At 53.8% G+C, this 22,822-nt stretch overlaps 1 protein-coding gene across 1 annotated transcript in view; it reads left to right on the top strand.

The window, feature by feature from the left end:
- Positions 1 to 22,822, top strand: part of NKD1 (NKD inhibitor of WNT signaling pathway 1) — a 92,262-nt gene that overhangs the window by 65,624 nt on the left and 3,816 nt on the right. Inside the window, exons 5-6 of the mRNA XM_052656577.1 lie at positions 13,076 to 13,182; positions 17,217 to 17,312. Of these exons, the coding sequence (XP_052512537.1) occupies positions 13,076 to 13,182; positions 17,217 to 17,312 (203 nt within the window). The remainder of the gene's footprint in view (positions 1 to 13,075; positions 13,183 to 17,216; positions 17,313 to 22,822) is intronic.

The following is a 22,822-nucleotide window of genomic DNA, read 5'->3' on the forward strand; positions in this document are numbered from 1 at the left end:
TGGGGGTGTGGGCTCTGCACATGTGCAGAGGATGTGGGCGCCCTGTAGAGAGGATAAACTGCTGTGGGGTGGCACTTATAAACACTGGTTGATGGAGGGGAGATAAACAGGAGGTGCCCAAGAGTCCCAGCTCCTGTCAGAGAAAGTGTGGGGATGTTGGTGGCACTTGGTCCATCCCTGTGGTCCACCAGCTGCAGGTCAGGCTTCGAGGACAGCTTCGAAGGTGCCTCGACTGGGCACCTTGCCAGTCATTGACAGCGTCCAAATATATCAGTACCACCATTGGTGGCGGGGGGAGGAGGAGTTGGGAGCCACAAGCCTGACTCAGTTTCCAACTAGGGATTAGACTAGGTTGTTGGTGGTCAAGTTTCCAGCCCCTTTTCTTCAAACAAAACCTTATACAGAGCACAGAATGGAAGACAGACCAGGCTGCTCAAAGATGCAGTGTGTTATAGATAGTATGTTAATTACCTTTTATGTAACGAAGGGTACCAGACAGCACTCTGTATTTCCTTGTGTGTATGAATGTGGACCACATATGTATGTATCGAATTGTGTAGCTGGAAGCTTAGACAGACAGAAAGAGTTCCTTCTGAACAGGGGAGGAGAAGATTAAAATTGGAAAGCGTGGTCAGAGGATTGTAGTATTAACTGTAATTAATGTTTCAGCTTTTACAAGAAGAATGTGACCATGTGTCCCTTTGAAGCGAAAGACTAAGAACAGAACTAAAACGTGAGATCAAGGAGTAAATAAAGCAGTAGGGCTGGGCTGCTCTGGGCCTGCCTGTGTGGCCCCTGAGGCTTCCGGGAAGGGATGCTGGCCCCAGCGGCCGCCTGTGGTCCTTGGGCCACCGCTGGTGCCGGGTCCGAGGCAGCACTCCCAGGATGATGGACGTGGCTGTGGATGGCTAGGCCTGGTGGGCGCTGCCACGTCCTGGCCACGACGAAGCAACCACCTGGCCTGGAGCTGGGGCTGCGGGCATCCCTCTGAGCCTTGGGCCAAGGGAGAGCAAGCCGAATCCTGAATCTCCTCTTTGTCTTCCTGTTGGCCAAGTTCATTGCCTCTTGGCTGGCTGGAGGGCTGTTAAGGGGGAAAAAAGGCCATCTGAGGCGTGAAGATAAAAAGAAGTCTTTTAGCCATCCCAGGAGAGGATGGCTTTAGCTCCAGCGTTGTTATGTAAAGCCGGCCCTAATCCAGCGTCTTAACTGCCTTAACTGGCCAGCTGGGAGCTCGAGGGATGGGAGATTAAGGCTGGGCCCAGAGTGAGGGCTGGGACTTCGAGCTCCGTTTGAACTGTGGAGAGAACAAAGTAAGCATGAAAAGTCCCGCGCTCCAGAGCTGTCCTGGCGCAGCAGGCGGGACCTGCGGCTTGTAGGGGGAGGGAAAAGGGACCCCCCCACTTTCTGCTGACCCAGCAGGGCACTGAGGACTGGGGAGGGCCACCCCACCCTTCACTCCAGTGCCCACCTGAGGTCCCCACCTCCCCAGCTGGGCAGGACGACAGGTGGTGGCGGCCTGTGGCTTGTGGCCTGAGGTGGACCTTGGTGTCAGGGGCTCCAGGAAGCCCTGTGTCTGGGCGTGTCCTCTCAACCCAGCACAGACTGAACTCTGGCTCTGCTCTCTTCAGGGGAGAAGGACCTGCAGATAGTCACAGGCCCCTTCTCTCCCTGCATCCCCTCTCTCCCCCACCTAGTGCTGGCCACATCCCTGCCCAGCATCTTGGCCCACTCCCACCTCTCACCCTTGACCTCTGACCACTAACCCTCAACATCATGACTGTTTCTTGTCTTTCTACCTCGTTGCTTGGAGGTGAAAGTGGGCAGAGTGCGTTAGCTCGGCATCTTCCATAGAAAGTTTGAGTCCACAGAGCTCTGCCTGCTGGTCGTGCATTTATTAAGGACCAAAAGTGAGTCGGGCAGCCCCTCCCTCTGGGGCCTGGCCCCCCTCTAGGCCCCCAGGGCTGCTGACAGACAGGCCTTGCTTTGGCCTAACCCAGGTGTCACCTGGCAGAGTCTGCAGGGGTCTCGGCTTCTCTGGCCCGAGAGGGAGGTGCCTGGAGTTGTGTGGAGCAGAGCAGTGGCGTTGGGACTGACACCCAAGGGCAAAGCAGCCCCACTGTGAGTTCCGGGCCTGTCCCAGTTGGCATGGCCCGAACTTGGTCTTCCTGCCACCCCATGGGAGTACATGAGAGGCACCCTTCTCCCTTTATTCTGCAGTCAGACCCCAGATCCAGCCTGGCTGTACTGTAGCTCACTGTGTGATCTTAGAAGAGTCACTTAACTTCTCTGTGCTTCAGTTTCTTGTTGGGGGCAGACATAGCACGTCTTCCTCTGAGGGCCTGTAACAGCGAGGTTATTTATATAAGCCCAGAGTGCAGTGCTGGTTCAGAGTATGCCAGTGTCTGTGAGCTGTCCTGACTCTTGTTTCGTGGGTTCCTCTTTCTTGAAGAAGAGCCAACTGATGTTTGTAATTATTTACTAGTCCAGATCAAAGACGGCCTATTTTCAAAGCTTCTTTAATCCTATTAGAATCTCTGAATGTCTCCTTCCACTCCCAGTGCGTGACATAGTCTGGCATGCCATAGTGCTCAATAAAAACAGATCTTCCTTGACTTAGGATGGGGTCGTGCGTGCGTGCTAAGTCGCTTCAGTCGTGTCCAGCTCTCTGTGACCTTATGGACTGTAGCCCGCCAGGCTCCTCTGTCCATGGGATTCTCCAGACAATAATACTGGAGTGGGTTGCCATGCCCTCCTCCATGGGATCTTCCCAACCCAGGGATCAAACCCATGTCTCTTATGTCTCCTGCATTGGCAGGTGGATTCTTTACCACTAGCACCATCTGGGAAGCCCTAGGATGGGGTCACGTCCCAATAAACCCATTGTAAGTTGAAAATATCATTAGTTGAAAGTGCGTTCATATATCTAACCTCCTGAACATCATAGCTTAGCCTTGCCCACCTTACATTAGCCTACACTTGGGTGAAATCATCTAACACAAGGCCTATTTATAATAAAGTGTTGACTAGCTCGTGTCATCTACTGAATACTGTGCTGGAAGTAAAAAAAAGTTTGGCTGTCTGAGTTCAGGATGATTGTAAGTGTATAGGTTCTTGACCCTCGTGATTACATAGCTGACTGGGGGCTGGGACCCTCTGTCCAGCGTCACAAGAGGAGTTGTACCACATATCGCCAGCCTGGGAAAAGACCCAGATTTGTGATTCCACGTACAGTCGTGTATCACTTTTGTACCATTATAAAGTCAAAAAAACTGTTAGTCAGGGCCCAACTGTGCTCTCTGGAAGAATGAAGCCAACACCACGAAGTCACTGGAGTCCAGCTCCCAGGAAAGCCCCGTGTGCCCCCCTCCAGCCCATCGAGGCTCCCAGGTGGGAAATGTCAACCCTTCACAGAGAGAAGGAGCCCTTTGGAGGCCTTTCGTCCCCTTCATCTGTAGTAAGGAATCTGAGGCCCAGAGAGGGGCATGACCTGTCTCAGGTCACACAGCAGACCTGAGGACAGTCTATTCTTCACTCAACATGTTTTAATATTTGCTGAGTGCCTACTGCAGGTGTGGGGCCCTGTTAGGCCCTTGGGTTCCAGCCACGGACAAGGTAGGTGGGCCTTTCTGTGAGGGTGTTGGCACGAGGCAGGCAGGTAGAGAATTGATAATCGGGTTCACACAAGGTTCTGGGAGGGGTGTTCTGTGAAGAGGTAAAACCCAGGGAAGGTGGAGGGAAGGTGGAGGGTGACAGGCCTCTCTGAGGAGGTGACATTTCAGCCGAGATGCAGGTGCCAGGAAGGAGCCGCCCTGGGTGGATATGAGGGGTGAACAGTCAGAGGAGTGAGGGGAGCCCCAGGGTGGGAGGGCTGTGGGGTTTGGGGGACACAGAAGGGAGGCCCAGGTGGCAGCCAGAGACTGGGGGATGGGGGTGGGGCAGCCGGCAAGGGTGGGGCCCCGGGCTGGGATCTCACGCTGCTTTTGAAGAGAGACTGCTGGCAAGTTTGAGGTAGGTGAGTGCCAGATTCTGACTTCCCTTTTCACCAGCGAATTGTGGCTTCTGTGAAGGCCGGGTCATTCTGAGGTGGGGGGAAGCAGTGAGAACAGGAGGCAATTGCGATGGTGCAGGGGAGAGGTGATGGCCTCGGCCTAGTGGGGCTGAGGGGTTGAAGAGACGTGGAGGGGCCTGGGGGTGGGGTGGTGGGGCTGGGAGACGGGGGTGCGGGAAAGAAAGGGGCCCCAGGGACGCCTCAGAGACTGGGCTTCGGGAACTAAGCGGTCACTTCTGAGGTGGCGGTTTCAGCAGGTGACGATGTGTTTTGTTTTTGGATGTGTTGGCTTCAAGAGGCCTGTGTGACATGCAGGTAGGGCTATGGAGGAGACAGATGGACACCGAGTCTGGAGTTCAGGGAGCAGCTGGGGAAGAGAGAGAAAGACAGAGGGAGGGGACTTCTCAGGAAGAGGCCACAGACAGCTCCACCAGAGCCCTGGAGTCCCAGGCGAGGCTCTCAATCGATGGGGCAGCCGGTGGTTCCCGTCAGTCTGGGAGGAAGGGGAGTTCACTGCCGAGCAGCAGGGACCCCCAGATGGAGGGGGCAGGCGGGCCACACCCCGCTGGCTCCTCTCCCTCAGTTCAGAGCCTGTCCTGCCGGCGAGTGTCAGTCGCCCCGACTCCAGTCCACTGCAGTCCCCCCAGAAGCCCGGGCTGCAGCCGTGACAGCAGTCTCTCTCAAGTCTGTTCTTCATAAAAGCTCAGCTTGAACAGTGGAAATTCTGACTTGTGTCAGATACCGAGGAGGCTTTCATAGCTTCAAGTAGCTCGGGGTTAGATTTTAAAAGTTGAATTTCATCACATGTTTTAACTTGGGCGGGGATGGGGGGAGAGTGGCAGGGACATGATATTTTTAGCCCAAAGAAGGCTTTTTTCCCTTTCCCTCTCCCTCTCCTGGCGTTTTCCCCTCCCTCCCCCAACAGATGTTTCGTCTCAATCCTATTCAAACCTCAAAGCAGAATGGCCATCAACCTTATGCTCTGATGAGAAAAAAAGGCCAGAATGCTATTTGTTGGGAAGGCTTTTTTTCCCCCCTTTCTTCTTTCCCCTCAGTCACAACTGGCCCTTAAATAAAATCTACTTACAGAAAAATGTAACCTGGGGAAGCAGGAGTGAGGAGAAAAAGACCCTGGAAGGGGTAGACACCCACTGGCAGAAACTGCTGGAAGCCTGCTTCGAGAGTACTGCATTGGGTCAATTATGTGTTGGGTGGTTTTGTTTTTCCTGAAAAGCAAGGGCTCCAAGTGATGGAGAGTTAAGTCAGGATTCTTTGGGGTCTTTTGGATACTCAACCTGAACTTGCTTAAGATCTGGTTCATAGGAACTTCCCTGGTGGGCCAGTGGCTGGGATTCCAGGCTCCCAATGCAGGGGGTCCCAGGTTCAATTGCTGGTCAGGGAACTAGGTCCAACATGCCACAACTGAAGACCCAGTGCAGCCACATAAATAAATAAATGTTTTGTTTTTTTTTAATCTGGCTCATAGAATCGAAAAATCCTAAGGTAGATCTTGCCAAAGAAGGGCTGGTTGATCCAGGAGCTCAAACCATGTCATACACACACACACACACACACACACACACACACACACACATTCATTCATTTTCTCTCTCTGTCTCTGTCATCTCTCCGTTTTCCCTCTGTTTCCTTCCGTTTTCCTCCCAGTAAGGTGGCCAAGGTGACTACCCGGCTCTGAGTCCTCATATCCTATGAGCTGAGCCATCACAGGTGAAAGATAGCACCGAAGTCCATTATTTCTTGCAAAAGCTTGATTCTTACTTTACTGGCCGGGGTAGGTCTAGATTTTTGTGGGACCCAAGTTTATCCAGTTTGGGGGTTGTCTTTTTTAAGGGAAAGAATACACGATTCTCTTTCATAACTGTGGACCATTTATATACAAATACATGTATTTACATATTTCTATTTACTATGCATTTATTTCTCACTAAACCTAAATAAATATATCCCCAATTCAAGTTCCCCTTAGCTCGATTCCAGAAATGCTTGTGTTCACTCCAATACCACATGACACAAGGGGACGGGCGGGAAGTCAGAATGGGAAGAGACAGCATTCTTAACCAAGCGAGGATAAAATACCTAATTTTGAAAGCATCACAAAAACAACCAACCACGTCCACACATTCCAACTTGGAAGGAGCCCGTGCAAGTCAGAGGCCCAGCAACTTTAACCTCGTCAGCTTCACGAACAACTGTCCTTTGGCATTAGAGAGAGGACACAGGGCCACCAGGATAAAATAAGCTGGTCGGGTCTGGGTGCTTCCAGGAAGCTTGGAGTGGGATCAGCGCCCCCATAAACCACACGGATTGAGCTTGGGGAGAGGCGGCCCACTGGAGAAAACCCAGATGCTATTATCAGAAAGAGGAGCGTGGTTGCGGGACAGGCAGGAACAGGTGTTAGCCATTGTCCTGTGACAGAGTGGACAGACCAGTGGCTGGGGAGGCAGGAAACAGGGATTTTCGTTCTGTTTCTGCATCTTCTGTGCTCACATCCTGATGCTGCTGCTGCTGGTTGTTGCATTTTGATGACGATGATGATACACTCCTATGTAGGGTGACAGGCTGGGGCTGCAGCAGAAAGATCCAGTCACACGAGTGCTGATGATAGCAGTGTAATCAGGGCAGGGAAACCTAACCCAGCCCCAGAGCACAGGAGGGCATGCTTCTCAGAAGATAGGGACGTTTAACCTGGAGACCTGAAGGAGGAGCAGGTGTTGAGAGACAGAAAGAGTGTCCTTGGCAGGGAAGACCGGCTCTGTGGAGAGACGGGGCTGGGAGATGGTTCCATCAAGTTGCCTTCCTCCACTTAGTTCCCTCTTGTAAAATGCAGGTGGTACCACACCCTGCACAGTGATATTAAGAGGACATAATGGGATAATGTGTGTACCCACTAACTTCACCAGCACCCCCAGACAAGCCACTGCTGTGTGCAAGGACACACACATTTGTGTGTCTCTAGGACGCTCGTGCCCCGAGGAGAGCCTCATGCAGATAGTGCAAGAAACCATTTGGTCTGGAATGCACATACGATATCTTTCTCTTTTTACTGGCAGCAGATTTACCCTCCTAATTATATTTGGCATAGGCTAATATTAAAATTCATCTGCATTCCCTCTAACAGCTGCTCTTGAAGGGTTGGGGAGTCAGAGACATCCTGGCAAGCCACCCTGAGCCTAAAATATTTGTGGCAGATACTCTGGACATGGACAATTGAGAAAGGCCTGTGGGTATGTTAAGGCCAGTGTCCAAACTCCAGCCAGGAAGCTCTGGCTTGTGTTAAATCTTATGTTCTATCAACTGAGAAGAACCTGCCAGGTAACCAGGCTAAGAGAGGTGTCCGCCAGGCCTTCCGGCATTAGTCATTTCTGGTCTTTGGTGGGGCTGACTTAATCATACCGTGTTTCAAATTTGTCTCTTCTTCCAAAGTTTAATATCTACCAGGCCCTTCTGGATTGTGTTAAAATAAGCTGGCATTTGCTGATATCATCCAGGGTTTGGATTTTAGCCGATGTCTGGGATTCAGAATGGACCTACCCCTTTTAAACTGCCCTCTTTCCCACTCCATTCCCAACCACACCGGAATTCATAGTGTTTGTTACATAGCCTATGTTCTGTCCACCTGGGGGATTTGGTGCAGTGGGTCATTCTGGGATGGAATATTTGCTCTGTGCACGTGTGGTACACTGTGGACAGCTGCGGGGCAGTAGCCAGCAGGGCCAGCTCTTGAGAAACTTGCATTCTGGCCGCGTGGACATGGTAGGCTCCCATTGTTATCAGAAAATCCCAGAGAGGACTGCAGACTGAATGAGTTTAGACAGCCCTCTGCTAGCAACAAATGCGTTTGTGCAAAGTGGGAAAAGGGGCCCCTCCTCAAGACAACTTTCTGCCATCTGTCCATCTGTCATGAACAATACACAGTCGAAGATGTCCGGCATGTGAATGGCGCCCCTGAGGTGTACCGTGCACAGTTGTCGGCTTCTCAGAGCCAGTCTCCCAATGACCCCAAGTGACCCTGACCCCAAACCCAAGGGAGGAGCCCTGGGGCACTTATCCTACTCAGGAGGGTGGGGTCTCGGGTGGGTGGATCTGTTTCATTTCACAGCCCTTCTTCTTCTTCCCATACTGCTTGGGCGGCGCCAGCTGTCAACAGCTCTGGCTGGGTTGGCTATGCCATCCTGTTCCCTGGATCACTGCTAAACAGTCCCAAGAAAGTGACCGTGGCTCTCACAGCGTGAGGTTCCAAGGGAGCCTCGGATGCCTCCCACTAGGTTCATGGGGGGCCCATGATCAGAGTTGCCCCCATTTAGATTATTTCCTATTCTCCCTGGAGGTACTCAACACTCTCTTCTTTCTCCCTCTCTTCCTCCCCACCCCCACCTCCTTTTTAAACTGGGGGAGGGGAGAGGGAAGAGACTGTCTTTGATCTCAGCGGAGGAAAAAAGTCTGTTCTGTTCAGGCTTTTGGCTAACACAACAAACAGTGTTTAAAATTTAACTTTGCTTAATTAATTAGTAATTCTGTTTAATGCTGTCTGATCTCCCTCCAAAAGGTATTTTGAAGCTTGAGAAGGGAACATCAAAGGGAGCCGGGTGAAGATGGTCAAGTAATGCATTTAATCTGGCAGTTGCTGGGGGTGGAGAGATGCCAGGTTGGGAGCTAATGTGGGACAGAGCCATCATCTGGTAAACACAGCCGGCCGGCTGGCTCCTCATGGCCATAGCTATGGTGAGAGGAGGGACAGGGGACAGCTTCCACGGGGAAGGAGCTCCGCACGCTGCCCCACTCTTTGGAGCTGAGACTTGGTTTTAAGAAAGCAGAGTTGACATTTTCTTTCTTCTATGGCTGCTGTGTATGGTTGGGCAGGCTGTGGACTGCACAAGGATTTCCAATCAAGCAGGTGAACAGCAGGTGAAATCACCCTGTGCTCTGCCTATCAAGGCTGTATCCTCATGGGTGTGCAAAACTGCACAGTCCACAACGTTTACTTAAAGGGCCAGGAAGAGTACATATTTCAGGCTTTGTGGGCATTAGAGTGGCTGTTGCAGCTACTCAACTCTCTTTCACCATAGACAATGGATGTGGGTGTCTCTGTGTCCCAGTAAAATGTTATTTACAAAAATAGGTGGTGGGCTGGCTTTGGCTCATGGGCTGTAGTTTGCCAGCCCCTCCTCTAGGTCACCCAAGGATACGTCATGCTAAGTGAAAGGCTTTCCTTCCTCCTCACTCAGTCCCTTCCCTTCCTTTTTCTCCTCCTCCTTCCACTGCTTTCCAACTAGCAGTGTTGTAACTGTTGCAACTGAACAGTGACCAGAGCCCCCCTAAAACCGTGTCCCCCAAAAGATCACCTCTGGGAGGGGGGGAATCTGTGGGCTGAACAGGCATAGGGTAGGGGATGAGGAATGAATGGGCTCAGGGTCTGGTGCTAAAATCCATCCTGACAAAAATACTGTTCTCCGGTTGGTGGGGCCTGGGAAGCCAGCAGTTGAGCCCCATTCACCCTCTCTTATCTACCCATGAGCCCGAGGTTGGACAGTGGAGAGAAGGGGGTGTGTTCTGCACAGGGGTGGCTGGGGTGGGCAGTGGTTTGATGTCATTTAGTTTCAAGGGGCTCACTCACATGTGGATATAGAAGCAGGGCCCCTGAGTCCCAGCCTGGGCGTCTGGCACCAGGGTCTGCACGGCTTTCTGATTGATCATCTGCCATCTCTCTGGCCCCTGGGCAGGGGACAGTGAAAGGGAGAAAGGCTTTCTTTGGTGGGGGCAACAGGGTGCTGACTGTCCTTGTTCCTGGTCTCAGGCCCCAGGGCAGATGGCTTCCAGTAATACTACCCACCTGTGCCTGCCCCTCATGCTGGGAAGGGGCCCCTGGGGGGTGTCCAGGTGGTCTTCTGAGCTAGGATGGGCTGAGAGGTGGGACCCACTGATGAAGAAAGGACAAACCCTGGTCTTTGGAGAAGATGTATGAAGGGGATAAGGGATCGAGGGGGAGGTTCCCCTCCTCCCCGGGAGAGGAGAGAGGAGGGCAGTCAGAGGAGGGCTTAGGGGAGGATGGGCTGTCTGGGTGTCAGGGGGAGGGGTGCCCCGGAGGAGGAGAGAGCAGGGACAGAGGTTTCTTTTCTTTGGGTTTTATCAAGTGGAACTTGAAAGGCAACATTGAACCTGAAGGTGGTTTTCTGATAACTTCCCTTTGAACTTGAAGTTTGGTTTCGATAAGCCTCGCCGGCTTGCATCTCCAGCCAGGACCTTGGCAGAGGGAGGCAGCAGCTTTGAAGATGGAGCTGCCTTTTGTTTCTCTTTCTTCTTTTTCTTTTTGTTCTCCCCACGATGGCAGCAGCTCTGGCCCAGCGGTGTGCTGGTAGATTTGAGATGGAGGGGTCAGGGTGGTGCAGGCTGTGTGCTTGACTGTCCTTGGGTCACTGGCCAGTCTCCCACCTGACTTCTCCAGGGCTCGGTGTCACAACCAGACCTCTTGGCCACTGAGGTGTTTGCTTTGGAGGAGCAGAGAGCACTGGACTTGGTTTCATCCTCTACGCCAGGAGCAGGCAGCATCCTGACCTTCCTCTTGTCAACCACCCCAGCCATGAGGATGCCAGGTGCCCCCACCTGCATCTTTCAGGTTTATTCTCAGTGGCCTCATTCTATGAAACCACCAGGGAGGAGCTGGGGTCTGTGACTGAGATGGGGACTCTAGCTGGAGCCCTTGTCGGCTGTGCGAGCGTGGAGATCTGGGGGCTCCCTGCATCCCACTGAGCCCGGCCCCCAGGCTCAGTCAAGAAGGGAGCTGTGATGGAGCCAGGACATCATTGGCCGTGGAGGCCTTCCTGTCCCCACCTGTCTGGCCTGGTGGCTGGAGCATCCTTATCTTTATGTCTTCCTCCCTGTCCTGCTTCCTACCCAGGCTGATATGACACTTTTTGTGTCTGTTTGCATCCAAAAGCCTGAGCTTTTAGAAAACTTCGCTACTCACTTCCTGATTCCTGAAAGATAAAATGTGTAGGGACATCATGTGTGTGTGCTATTGCTTCAGTCATGTCCGATTCTGTGTGGCCCCATGGACTGTAGCCCACCAGGCTCCTCTGTCCCTGGGGATTCTTCAGGCAAGGAAACTGGAATGGGTTGCCACACCGGCCTCCAGGGGATCTTCCCGACCCAGGAATTGAACCTGCATCTCCTGCAGCTTCTGCATTGCAGGCGCGATTTTAATCTTTACCACTGAGCCACCTGGGGAGACCCAGGGACATCATTCGCCAGACTGTCACTACTAATGGCTGGACCCCGTGTGCTGACCCCGGGCTCTTAGCCCTTTCAGTTGCAGCTCCTTGAATCCACACAAGGGTCCCCTGGGGAAGGGACTATTATCATCTCCACTGTAAAGCTGGGGAAATGGAGATATCCAGAGAAGTTATGTGACCTGCCTGGAGCCACACAGTGTTGGAGGATCAGAGCCAAAGCAGAGAGTACCCTCTTCCAGGGCTGGCACCAAGTCTGCAGAACCAAGTCAATAGCACAAGCCAGGCTGCTTGGGTTCAAATCCCAGCCCTGCCATTTACTAGCAAATCACTTCACCTCTCTGTACCTCAGTTTTCCCAACTGGAAAGCGGAGCTGATCCTGGTACCTGCCTCCTGGGGTTGCTGTGAGGACCGAGTGAGTCAATGAGCAGTGTAGTCAACCACGAAGCTCTGAGGGCTCCCCGGGAAGGGCTTTGAATAACTGCTGGGCCCACGGGGCAGGGGTCAAGTGGGAGAGCTGGGGCACTCCCCAGCAGCCACTCCTGGGTCCCAGTCTGCAAAGCTGGGGTGTGTGAGTGTGGTGGGGAACAGGGTCAGGGGAGAGGCAAGGCCCTCCACCTGGTTTCCTGGCCTGGTAGACATATATCTCCAGGCTCCTGACTTCCCAAGAAAGTCCAGCCCTGGTTGGGGCCACTGCTCAGGTATCTCAGCTGTTCACAGGCCCTCCTGGGCCGCCCCTAGTTGGACATAGGGGGAAAGTTCCTCAAGTGAGAGCCAGGCTCTGTTTGCTCCCCTGTAAAACAGGGCAACAGAATCACTGCCCCAGGGAAGCTGAGGGAATCTAAGGAGAGGAGCTGTGAGGTTCTAGAAAGCACGTTCTTGAGCAAACCTGAGTCCCCTTTATCAGGCAGAGACAGAAGGGGCTGGCTGGAGGGGTCTCATGGGACATTCAAGATCTGATGGAGCCGTGGGCTCAGGGTTGATGGCTGCTCCTAGCCCTGTGCCCTGGCACCCCTTGGGGGTGTTCACGGGAAAGTGATGTCCACAGACCACCAGCTTTTCATGCCCACCTTCCCACTGCTCCTGGGAGGGCATGGAAGGCCCAGAGACCCGTCTACTCCACACTTTTGGCAGAGGGAGGCCCTTCTAGGTGAGCAGAGGCAGAATGGAAGGCCCAGGGTGAGCTGGTTCCTGAAGATACCAAGGTGTGCATGCATGTGTGCGCGTGTGCACACACGTGTGTGTATGTGTGCTTCCCCTACCTCAGTGACCTCCATTTCCGTCACTCCCCACTTCTGTTCCCCTTCCTGACCACCCACCAGTGTGCGACATGCTGAGCCCAGGCGGGTGGCATCTTTGAGGTCACTGCAGTGTTCTCAGGGAAGGCAGGGAGACTGCAGAAAGCGGCCGTGGTCCAGAGCTCCCTCTGGGGTCTCCAGAAGCTCCGCTCTGTCCTCACTCACCTGCTCTTTGGGCCAAAGATGCCGTGGGTGGCCTCAGGCTGCTTCTCTGGGCCACAGAAAACACAGGCCTGCAAGGCCCACTGGGCAACCTGAGCGGCTGGCCAAGAGGCACCCTGGGAGGGGGCCTCCCCTGGGACAGCCCTGGGCATTAACAGGGCCAGAGGACAGAGGGATTTGACTCTAGCAAAGCTGCTGGGCAGCGCGGGTCCGCTGCACTGTGGTGAGGATGGCCTCCAGACAGAGCCACAGGGTCTGGGCCTGGGGCGGCTCGGGGCCCTCCAACTCACACCTGCTCCCTTATTCCTTCCCCCCGCAGTAGCCCTGCCTCCCGAGAAGACAGACGGACTGGCCAGCGGAGATGAGAAGAGGATGGAGAAGTCAGGTGAACCCTGCTCGGGCTCCAAGAAACAGCTGAAATTCGAAGTAAGTTTCCTTTCCTGGTGCTGAGCCCTGGGCGGAAGAGTTTTCTCTGCCCGGTGCTGCTTTTTGATGGGGCGGATGCTGAGGCCCCTCCAGATGTGACGGCCCCTCTCCTCCCCCATGAACAACCATTCCTCCTGCCACATCTGGGGCTGCCCCAGCTCGGCACAGGCCCTGGGGACTCCCTGCCGCCCTCCCCTCTCAGCTCAGGTCCCTGGCCTCTCACCGTGGGGTGGTGGCCAGAGGCGGTGGCCGCTGGTCTGGGGGAAGGACAGGAGAGGGGACAGGGGAGACGGCACTCTGGCCCCGGTGCTGCCGTGACTGCCTGCACTTCTTCTCTGGTCCTCCGTTTCCTCGTGGGTGAAGGAGATCTTTGCTACCAGCTCCCTCCCGAGGCTGTCCAGGGGGCCACGATGTGGCTCTCCGGTCAGGCAGGTGACCAGGAGGCCTTGGGCAGGTCCCTCACTCTGGGACTCAGATGTGTGTGTGCTAAGTCCCTTCAGTCGCGTCTGACTCTGTGTGACCCTGTGGACCATAGCCCGCCAGGCTTCTCTGTCCATGGGGTTCTCCAGGCAGAATGCTGGAGTGGGTTGCTAAACCCTCTTGCAGGGGCTCTTCCTGACTCAGGGATCGAGGCTGCATTCCTTACATCTCCTGCCATTGGTAGGTGGGTTCTTTACCACTAGCACCACATGGGAAGCCCAGGTGGGACTGAGATGGTCAACAGCAAAAGAGACATGCCCACTCAGAGCCCACAGTCCTTCTGTCCTGCCTCTGTAGATGGTATATTAAGCTCCTCGTGTGTGCCAAGCACAGGTCCAGGTGCTGAGTGGGAGACCCAGGCTGCCCGCAGGGAGCTTACCGGCCTATCCCCACCCTCCTTTCACCCTCCCTCCTTCCTGCTCTGTCTCCCCTACAAAATCACTAGGACAGAGCCCTGGGGTCCACAGATGGGGGTTCAGTTCCCACCTCTGCCACTGCCTCACTTGCCTGCCCTGTAAAATGGTGATAGTCGTTTTATCCAGGGGTTCCCATCCTCTGGGATCTAATGCTAGATGATCTGAGGTGGGGCTGATATAATAAGAATAGAAATAAAGTACATAATAAATGTAATGCATTTGAATCATCCTGAAACCATTCCCTACCCCCTGGTCTGTGGAAAATTTTCTTCCATGCAACTGTTCCCTGGTGCCGAAAAGGTTGGTGACTGCTGACAATATCTATCTGCTGGGATGTCGGAAACATGATGAATTAAGGCATCTCAGGTGCTTAAAAAGGTGTCCAGTGCAGAATAAGTACTTTCCTTCTTCCTTCCAAGCAATGGGGATTGACACCCGCTGGTTCCAGGGAACCTGGCAGTGGGGGGCATTGTTCCTGCCTCACGGAGCACAGTGTGGTCAGGGGGACAGATGAGTGACCCAGGCCCAATAACAGCACGGTCAGTGTTGTGATGGGGATCTGAGAGTGTGGAGAGGGGACAGAGAGGTCCCCTAAGTCAGCTCAGAGGGTGCCGAGAGTGATGGGCATTTTGGCAATCCCAAACTCTGCACAGTGCCCTGAGGTGGGAGCCAGGGCTGCAGGCAGAAGCTGGGGAGGGCAAGTGTCTGTGTTGAGCCTCTGGGCATAGAGGCAGGAGCTGGGGAGAGGTGTTGCATGGGGGAGCCTTTGGGATCAGGAGGACACTCCCAGCTGAGGGAAGAGCAGAAGGCCTGGAGGCTTGCCAGTGCTGGCTGGCTGTGTGGGAATAGCAAAGGGGAGATGATGCAGAAGAGGGGGTGAGATAGGTCATTAAGGGCCCTGCGTCCTCCTGACTGAGGAGCCGAGGGGGCAGGCAGCGTCTCGTTGAGGAGCTGGGGTTGCTAACTTCTTCCTGAGCCCTCCACCCTGGGTCTCTGTGGGTCTTCTGGGGGTGCTTGGCAAAGCCAACATCAAGGCCAGGGCAGAGGAAAGGCCCAGACTCGGACATCTTTCCTGGAAGCCCATGTGGGTCTGCTTCCAGATAGGGGCCGGCTGATGCCTGTGAGTCACCCATGGTCTCCGAGGAGGACTCACTTGAGAGTCTGGGGCTGGGGGGACAAGAAGACGTATGTGACAGAGGTCACGGGAGGTGGGGGTAGTTACTTGACCCATGTTTCTGAACTTCTGACCGGAGCTGTCTTTGGAGCCAAGTGGAGGGGCTGGGAGAGGGCATCAGGTGTGCGTGTGTGTATGAATGTGTATGTAGATGTGTGTATCGGTGTGTAGACATATGTCTGTGTGTGTGTTCATATGTATGTATGTGTGCACGTGCCCACACACACACTTGTGTACATGCATGTGTGCAGGCTTAGTGTTGCAGGACAGTGCTGGAGAGCAGAGCAGGCACTTGGCAGGTATCAGACAGGCGTGTCACAACTGAGGGAAGGCCGGCTTTGAACTCAGCGTGGGCCACCCGAGAATTGCTAGAGGGAGCTGGCTGTGAGCTGCAGAAGCCTGGGGCAGGGCTGCAGTGCTGGGGCTCACTCCCGCCAGCCTTGGGAGGCCAGGCACTGCCCCTCTCTGGGGGCACTGAGTCTGTCCTCCTGCAGAAGGAAAAGTGAGCCAAGGCAAGATATGGAACTGGATGGTATGGGGGTGTATTCACTTGTTTTCATAGGACTTGTGGACCTAAAAGGCTGTTTGTGGATTCTCTTTCCCCAAAGGGCCATCCTTTCTGGACTTCTCTGTCTGGGGTTCAGCCAGCCCCTGCATGCAGGTGGCCAGTGACGGAGCTCCCTGATTCCCTGCTCACGGTCCCTGCAGTTGGACACCTCGGGCTGTGGGAGCCACGGTGATGACGTCATTGCTGTATTAGTCATTCCAGCAAAGACAATAGCAGCTACCACCATTAATTGGGCTTTTCTCTGAGCCAAGCGGCTTACGTATTTGTCCCGTTCTCTCCAAGCAGACCCTGAGACAGGACTTGGGAGGTGACCCCAGGGAGCAGGGAAGGAGGGGTGCCCGTCACTGGGGGCGGTGGGGGTTGGCTCAAGAGCAGGCCTCGGGCAGCGGGGCTCTGGCTGCCTGGGCTCCCCAGAGAGCCACGCTGAAAGTCTCAGATGTGTTCCCCAGCTTGGCCCCTTCCTCGTTCTGGTTCCCGGGGATCTTCAGTCCCTGACTCCTCAGACAGGGAAGCTGGACGCTGGAGGTGGGATGTGGGGAGTTCAGTTCAGTTCAGTCGCTCAGTCGTGTCCGACTCTGCAACCCCATGAATCGCAGCACGCCAGGCCTCCCTGTCCATCACCAACTCCCAGAGTTCACTCAGACTCACGTCCATCGAGTCAGTGATGCCATCCAGCCATCTCATCCTCTGTCGTCCCCTTCTCCTCCTGCCCCCAATCCCTCCCAGCATCAGAGTCTTTTCCAATGAGTCAACCCTTCGCATGAGGTGGCCACCTCAGCACACAGAGCGAGGTGGGGAGTGGCCCACCACAACTACAGGGGAACGTGGAGGGGGCTCAGGAGACATGGTGCGGGGCAGTTAATGCTCGCAACAACCTTCTGAGGTCTGTACCATCATCTTCTGTAGTCTGCATGAGGGGAAACTAAGGTACGGAGAAGAGAAAGGCCATGTCCAAGGTCGTGCCACTGCAGAGGGCCAAGCCCAGGCTGGCACCTGGGGCTGACCCTTCAGCTCTTAACACTCCTCCCATCCTGCCTTCCAGGTTGTGTGGCTGCCCATGGCTAAGTTACCCCCTGTGTCTTCCGGTAGCTTCTGCCCTTGGCTCCAAGTTCATTCTTCCTGAGGCCACACGCGTCCTCCCAGGGCCCTCCCTTGTGTTTCCTCGGCCTTTGAAGACCCTAGAGTGTCTGGTACTGGCAGGCCCTTCTCCCCAGGCCCAAGCTTCCCAGCCTGGCTTGGCCTCTCTCCCAGACCTGGCATGTCTTGGTCATTGCATTCTCCTTCACAGAGGGTCTGGGGTGGGCAGTGGGGAGGCTGGCGGCCCTGTGACCCAGCCTCCGGGTGTCCCAGGCGCTGAGTGACAAGCCACGTGCGCTTGTTGTCTATTTACATTCAGGAGTTACAGTGTGACGTGTCTGTGGAGGAAGACAGCCGGCAGGAGTGGACCTTCACCCTGTACGACTTTGACAACAACGGCAAGGTCACCCGAGAGGTGAGTGTACCCGCTGGGCCTCCTGCCAGGCCACACCCCCGGCGCAGGACCCTTTGTCGTGCACCCACCCCTGTTGCCCCTTCCCCTCTCCCTCAGGGCAGCTGGGGAGGGCAGGAGTGAGGCCCCTGGAAGCTTCATGGAAACCAGTGAGAAGGAAGAGGTGACAGAGAGGAAGGGCCGCCAGGCTGCTCTGGGCACCATTCAGCTGGGGAGGGGCAAGAGGCAGGCGCAGGGCCCCAGACCTCCCTAGACGGAGACCCGGTCCCCAGCAGAGTCTGTCCAGCCTCCTTCTCTCTCTGGTCCTGGAGCTCCAAGATCGCCCCAAGCCACTTCCCATCTCGGCCGGTCTGCCCAGGAGCTGGGGTGGGCTGGGCACCCAGTGCCTCTCTACACTGATGCAAAAATGAGCAGCCCAGCCCCCAGGGTGCTGCCAGCGGCTCTGTTACAAGCCTGTCCACCGCCACCCCACCCGGCACCTCGCTGCAGGCCGTGTGTCTCTCTCTCCCCTCAAACCTCTCCCACATCTCTTTCCTCCCTGGGCTCCTCTCACCTTCCTCTATACCTTGGTCTGCAGACGGCGCATCTACAGCGGGCACCTCCTGTGCACTGGGTATGCTTTGGGGAAATGGCACAGATGCAATTCCTAGCCATGTAGCTCTCACAGTCAGCTGAGAGAAGCAGAGCCTGAACCATTGTAGGATCATCGTAAGCTGTGATCTGTTCAGTGACAGGAATAAACGGAGTGGTGTGACTAAGAAGGGCTTCCCAGGTAGCGCTAGTGGTAAAGAACCCGCCTGCCAATGCAGGAGACATAAGAGACACAGGCTTGATCCCTGAGTCAGGAAGATCCCCTGGAGAAGGGCATCGCAACCCACTCCAGTGTTCTTGCCTGGAGAATCCCATGGACAGAGGAGCCTGGCGGGCCACAGTGCATAGGGTTGCAAAGAGTTGGATGAAACTGAAGTGACTTAGCACACGCGCAGGAATGAGATGGGCTGGAGTGACCAGAGAAGCCTCCTGGAGGAGATGACTTGGGCACTGAGCCCTGCAGGTACCAAACTGGGGGAGAGCCCCGGGCTGGGGAGAATGAGAGCACCAGGGTGCTTAAGGACCCAGAAGAGACTGGCGCAATGGCTGCTTATCTGGAAAGACAGGGCTGCAGCCAGGAGCCAGCAGGACGTGTCGTGCGCGGCCTCGGAGGCCGCAGCTGGCAACCTGACTTCAATTTAGGTGTTAAGGGAAGCCAGGGGAGGGCTTACTTAGGCTGGCGCGTGACCTCGCCTGAGTTACTACTGATGATTGCTGCCTCTCGTTTGCCTGGGCCTTGATATCCTCCTTTCTGCCTCCTTGTTGCCTTTTCAGCCCTGTTTCTCTCTGACATCCACTCCCTCCCCAGGAGGCCCAGGTGTGTGGCCTGTAACAGATCCGCAGAGACCCGAGAGGAGCATGTCTGGCTCCACGCCTGCCTCTCGCCCAGCACCTGAGGGCCTCAGGTTGCTCCCAGGGAGAACTGAAACTTTGCTATCTTATCTCCCTGTCCCGGTTCAGGGCTTAGTATTTTCTTCTCTGTAAATAGTGCAGGAGAAGCTGCCAGAGGAGAGACCCAGGTGACAAAAGGCCACCTCTTCCTCAGGCTGTGGTTTAGGGGATGTTAGAACAGATTGGAGGAAGAAGCTGTGAGTGAATTTCAATCATTCAGGATTCTTTGGGTGTCAGTGACAGAACCCCAGTACAAACTACTGTAAGTTTTTAAGAAAAGAGAGGGAGAGAGAGAGGACCATACTGGCTCATGTAACTGAGAATTCAGTCCACGGGCACTGACTTCAGGCATGGCTGGATCCAGAGGCTCAGTGTCTTCAGGACTAGCTGTGCTTCATGGTTCTTTCCTCTGTGTTCCTTCATTATCAACAGTCTCTCCCGTTGGCAAGATAATGACTGATAGTTTCAATCTATACCCCAGCCTGTTTGCAGCGCTCCCAAACTCAGAATGTCACGTGGAGCTCCACAGCTGAATGTGACCGGCTTTGACTGAGTGACATGACTGGTCCAGAACCATTTTGGCCACAAGTTCGTGATGCTTTTAATGGCTGATTCTGAGTACACGTGCTCATTCTGGAGTCAAGGGAAAGTTGACACGCGAGTCACATAGAATGAAAAATGGAATGGATTTGGATCACAAAATGAAATCAAGGGTCTGTTATTTGGGGAAGGGAATGAATTCTGAGCAGGCAAAGCCCCCAGAGAGACCTGAGTATTTGGGAAGCATCAGAGACCCTTCCCGATTTGGGACCCTGGGGAGATGGGGGATGCTATAGGTGAGACCACCCCCCCCCCCCATACTGCCACACACACACACACCAAGTGCCCTCCAGCTATCATGCTGTCTGTGAGGGGTCATTGTTTTTTCAGATTGAGAAGCTCCTGTTCTTCCCTCCATGCCCCCCATCCCCCTCCCAGGCTATTTGGGAATGGAGTCATTATCCTCACAGGAGAATGCATCCCAGGCTTAAAGCCTGGGTAACAGAAATGCGTGGAGGTGGCAATTCAAGGGAAGGCCAGACTGGGCTTCTCAGGGGGTGTGGTGGCCTTTCACCTCTGCTAACACGTGCGGTGGCCCCTGGTAGCCACCCTCTTCCTTTCTGGTTCAGAAGAGACTGAGGGAGTCTCAGGAGTTGATCATAAAAGGGTTTGCCCCCACCTCGGAGGCCTCACGAAACCTTGCAGGCAGACGCTGCTTTCTCATTCTTTATTCTGCTATCCTTCACCCCCTGCTAACATGAGGAATAGCAAGGATGTGAAGATTTCCAAAGAGGGTGCCCCAGCCCAGTTGCAGGGAGAGCCTTCACTGGTGTCTGTCTCCTGCCAAGCAGCAAGGAGGTTGGCTCCCAGTCCAGGGAGGACCCAGCCTGGTGTTTCCCCCGATTTATTTTTAGCTCTAAAGCCACTCCTCAAATCTGGCTATAAATACCACTTTCCTCCACGCGCTTTGGCCATCAGCATGCTCGTTCCTGTGTGCTGGGGCATTCAGATTCCCACCTCACTGCAACCACAGTCTACAGCTGGCATCTGGGCCAGCTTCCCAACTCAGAAGAAAGTACCTGTTCATCCTTCAGGTGTTCATTTGTACAATAAATAGTCACAGGCACCTACTCCTCTGTGCTGGACTCTGTGTAATCAACAGGGCTGATTTTCTAGCTGGGACTACCAAAGCACACTTGTTCCTGCACCTTGAATCTTCTGGGACCCTCGGGGATTGCATCCCAGAGCCCCAGGCCTGGTATGTGATGCTTTAGGCAATGATGTTGATGGACCTCACTTTCCTCATCTGTAAAACAGAGATAATGATGCCGCCTTCATGGGCTTCCTAAGATGATGAGAGAGGGTGGGCAATTGTGGTGGTGTGGGGCAGCTTAAGGGAAAGAGAAGAAGAAAGAGGGAGTCCTCTGTGGGCCTTGCTAGAATTGCTGGGATGCCCAGTGAGCCAGCAAGTGAGAGGCTGGAGCCCAGGTCTCAAACTGGCAGCCCCCAACAACCCCAATCTAACCCCCAGGTGTTCTAGCCCAGCACAGGTAACAAAAGCAAAAATAGATGAATTGGACTACATCAAAATTAAACACTTCTGTGCATCAAAGGACACAATCAGCAAAATGAAAGGCAACCTACAGAATAGGGGAAAATATCCGAGAATCAAGTGTCTGAGAAGGAGTTAATATCCGGAATATATAAAGACCTACAACGCAACAACAAGCAGCTTGATTAAAAAATGGGCAGAGACTAACTAGACATTTCTCCAAACAAGATATACAAATAGCTGATAAGTACATGAAAAGATATTCAATATCACTAATCATGAGGGAAATACAAGTCAAAACCTCAATGAGATATTACCTCACAGTCAGAATGGCTGTTATCAAAAGGACAAAAAATAACAAGTGCTGGTGAGAATGTGGAGAAAAGGGAACCCCTGTGCACTGTTGGTGGGATTGTAAATTGGTTCAGCACTATGGAAAATAGTGGAGTTTTCTCAAAAGAATTAAACATAGAATTACCATATAACCCAGAAATTCCACTTTGGGGTACATACCCTAAAGACGTGAAAGCAGATCCTCTAGGAGATACTTGCACATATCCATGTTCACAGCAGCATTATTCACAGTAGCCAAGAGGTGGGCACAAACTCCAGTGTCCATTGATGCTGCTGCTGCTGCTGCCACTAAGTCGCTTCAGTCGTGTCCCCATGGACTCTGTGTGACCCCATAGACGGCAGCCCACCAGGCTCCCCCGTCCCTGGGATTCTCCAGGCAAGAACACTGGAGGGGGTTGCCATTTCCTTCTCCAATGCATGAAAGTGAAAAGTGAAAGTGAAGTCGCTCAGTTGTGTGCGACCCTCAGTGACCCATGGACTGCAGCCCACCAGGCTCCTCCATCCATGGGATTTTCCAGGCAAGAGTACTGGAGTGGGGTGCCATTGCCTTCTCCCGTCCATTGATGAATGAATAATGAATGGGTAGGCAAAATGTGACATATCCATACAATAGAATATTATTCAGCCTTAAAAAGAAAGGAAATTCTGACCCATGCTACAACATGGGTGAACCTCGAGGACATTATTTTAAGTGAAAGAAGCCAATCACAAAAAGACAGATACTCCATGAGTCCACTTATATGAGGCATCTAGAGTAGTCAGATTCATAGAGACAGAAATAAAATGGGGGTTGCCAGGGGCTGGGGGCAGAAGGAAACCGAGTTGGAAAAAAAAAATTAGTTGCCAGTATCGAAGATTCTGAAAATGTAACAGGAGATTCTGGATTTCTGGCTTCTCTGGAATGACCCTCAGCCAGCACTGTCACATTACAAGTAGCTGAGTTGGGTGGCTGCCACCTCCTTTGGGTGGGGATGTACCCAGTTGGTCCCACCACCTCTGGTCATCTATCCCCCTACTGCAGAGCCGTGGCAGTACTTGCTGTCACCTCTGCCTAAAGGCTTATGGGTGAGGGGGCAACAGGGGGCTGAGTCCATCTGTATTCATGAAGAGTCTCTGGGCAGAAGAGTCTGTGAGCCTGGCCTATAGAGGGCAAACTTTTCTAGAGGTTTCCAACATCATTTAAAGCATGAAGCCTCCCCTCAGGCCAAGGACCTTAGGCAGATGTGGTGGGTGGGACCTACTGGGGGGACCTGGTCCCCCCTCCATCTCCCAACCCAAAGGATTGGAGAGCCTTGTTCTGGTTGAGGGGGTAACTGAGGTCTAGAGAGAAGAGGAGTTTTGGTTAAGTTCTCACAAAAGAGTTTATCTTTAGGGACGCATCCACTTTTTTATTTTTCATTGAGAAGGTGCTCATCAGATCAGAAGCAGATGCTGCTGATGCTCATGCCCACAGTATCTGAGCCCCTCCTCTCAGTTTACCTGTTAAATAGTGCCCAGCGGAAGAGCTTTCTCTGGTCCCTGGGAGATGGCTTAGTGTTGGCAGGACATTATGGAAATCCGGAGGATGTAGAATCCTTGGGGCAAC

Source organism: Budorcas taxicolor, chromosome 18 (genome assembly GCF_023091745.1).
Source record: "Budorcas taxicolor isolate Tak-1 chromosome 18, Takin1.1, whole genome shotgun sequence".
Classification (NCBI taxonomy): Eukaryota; Metazoa; Chordata; class Mammalia; order Artiodactyla; family Bovidae; genus Budorcas; species Budorcas taxicolor.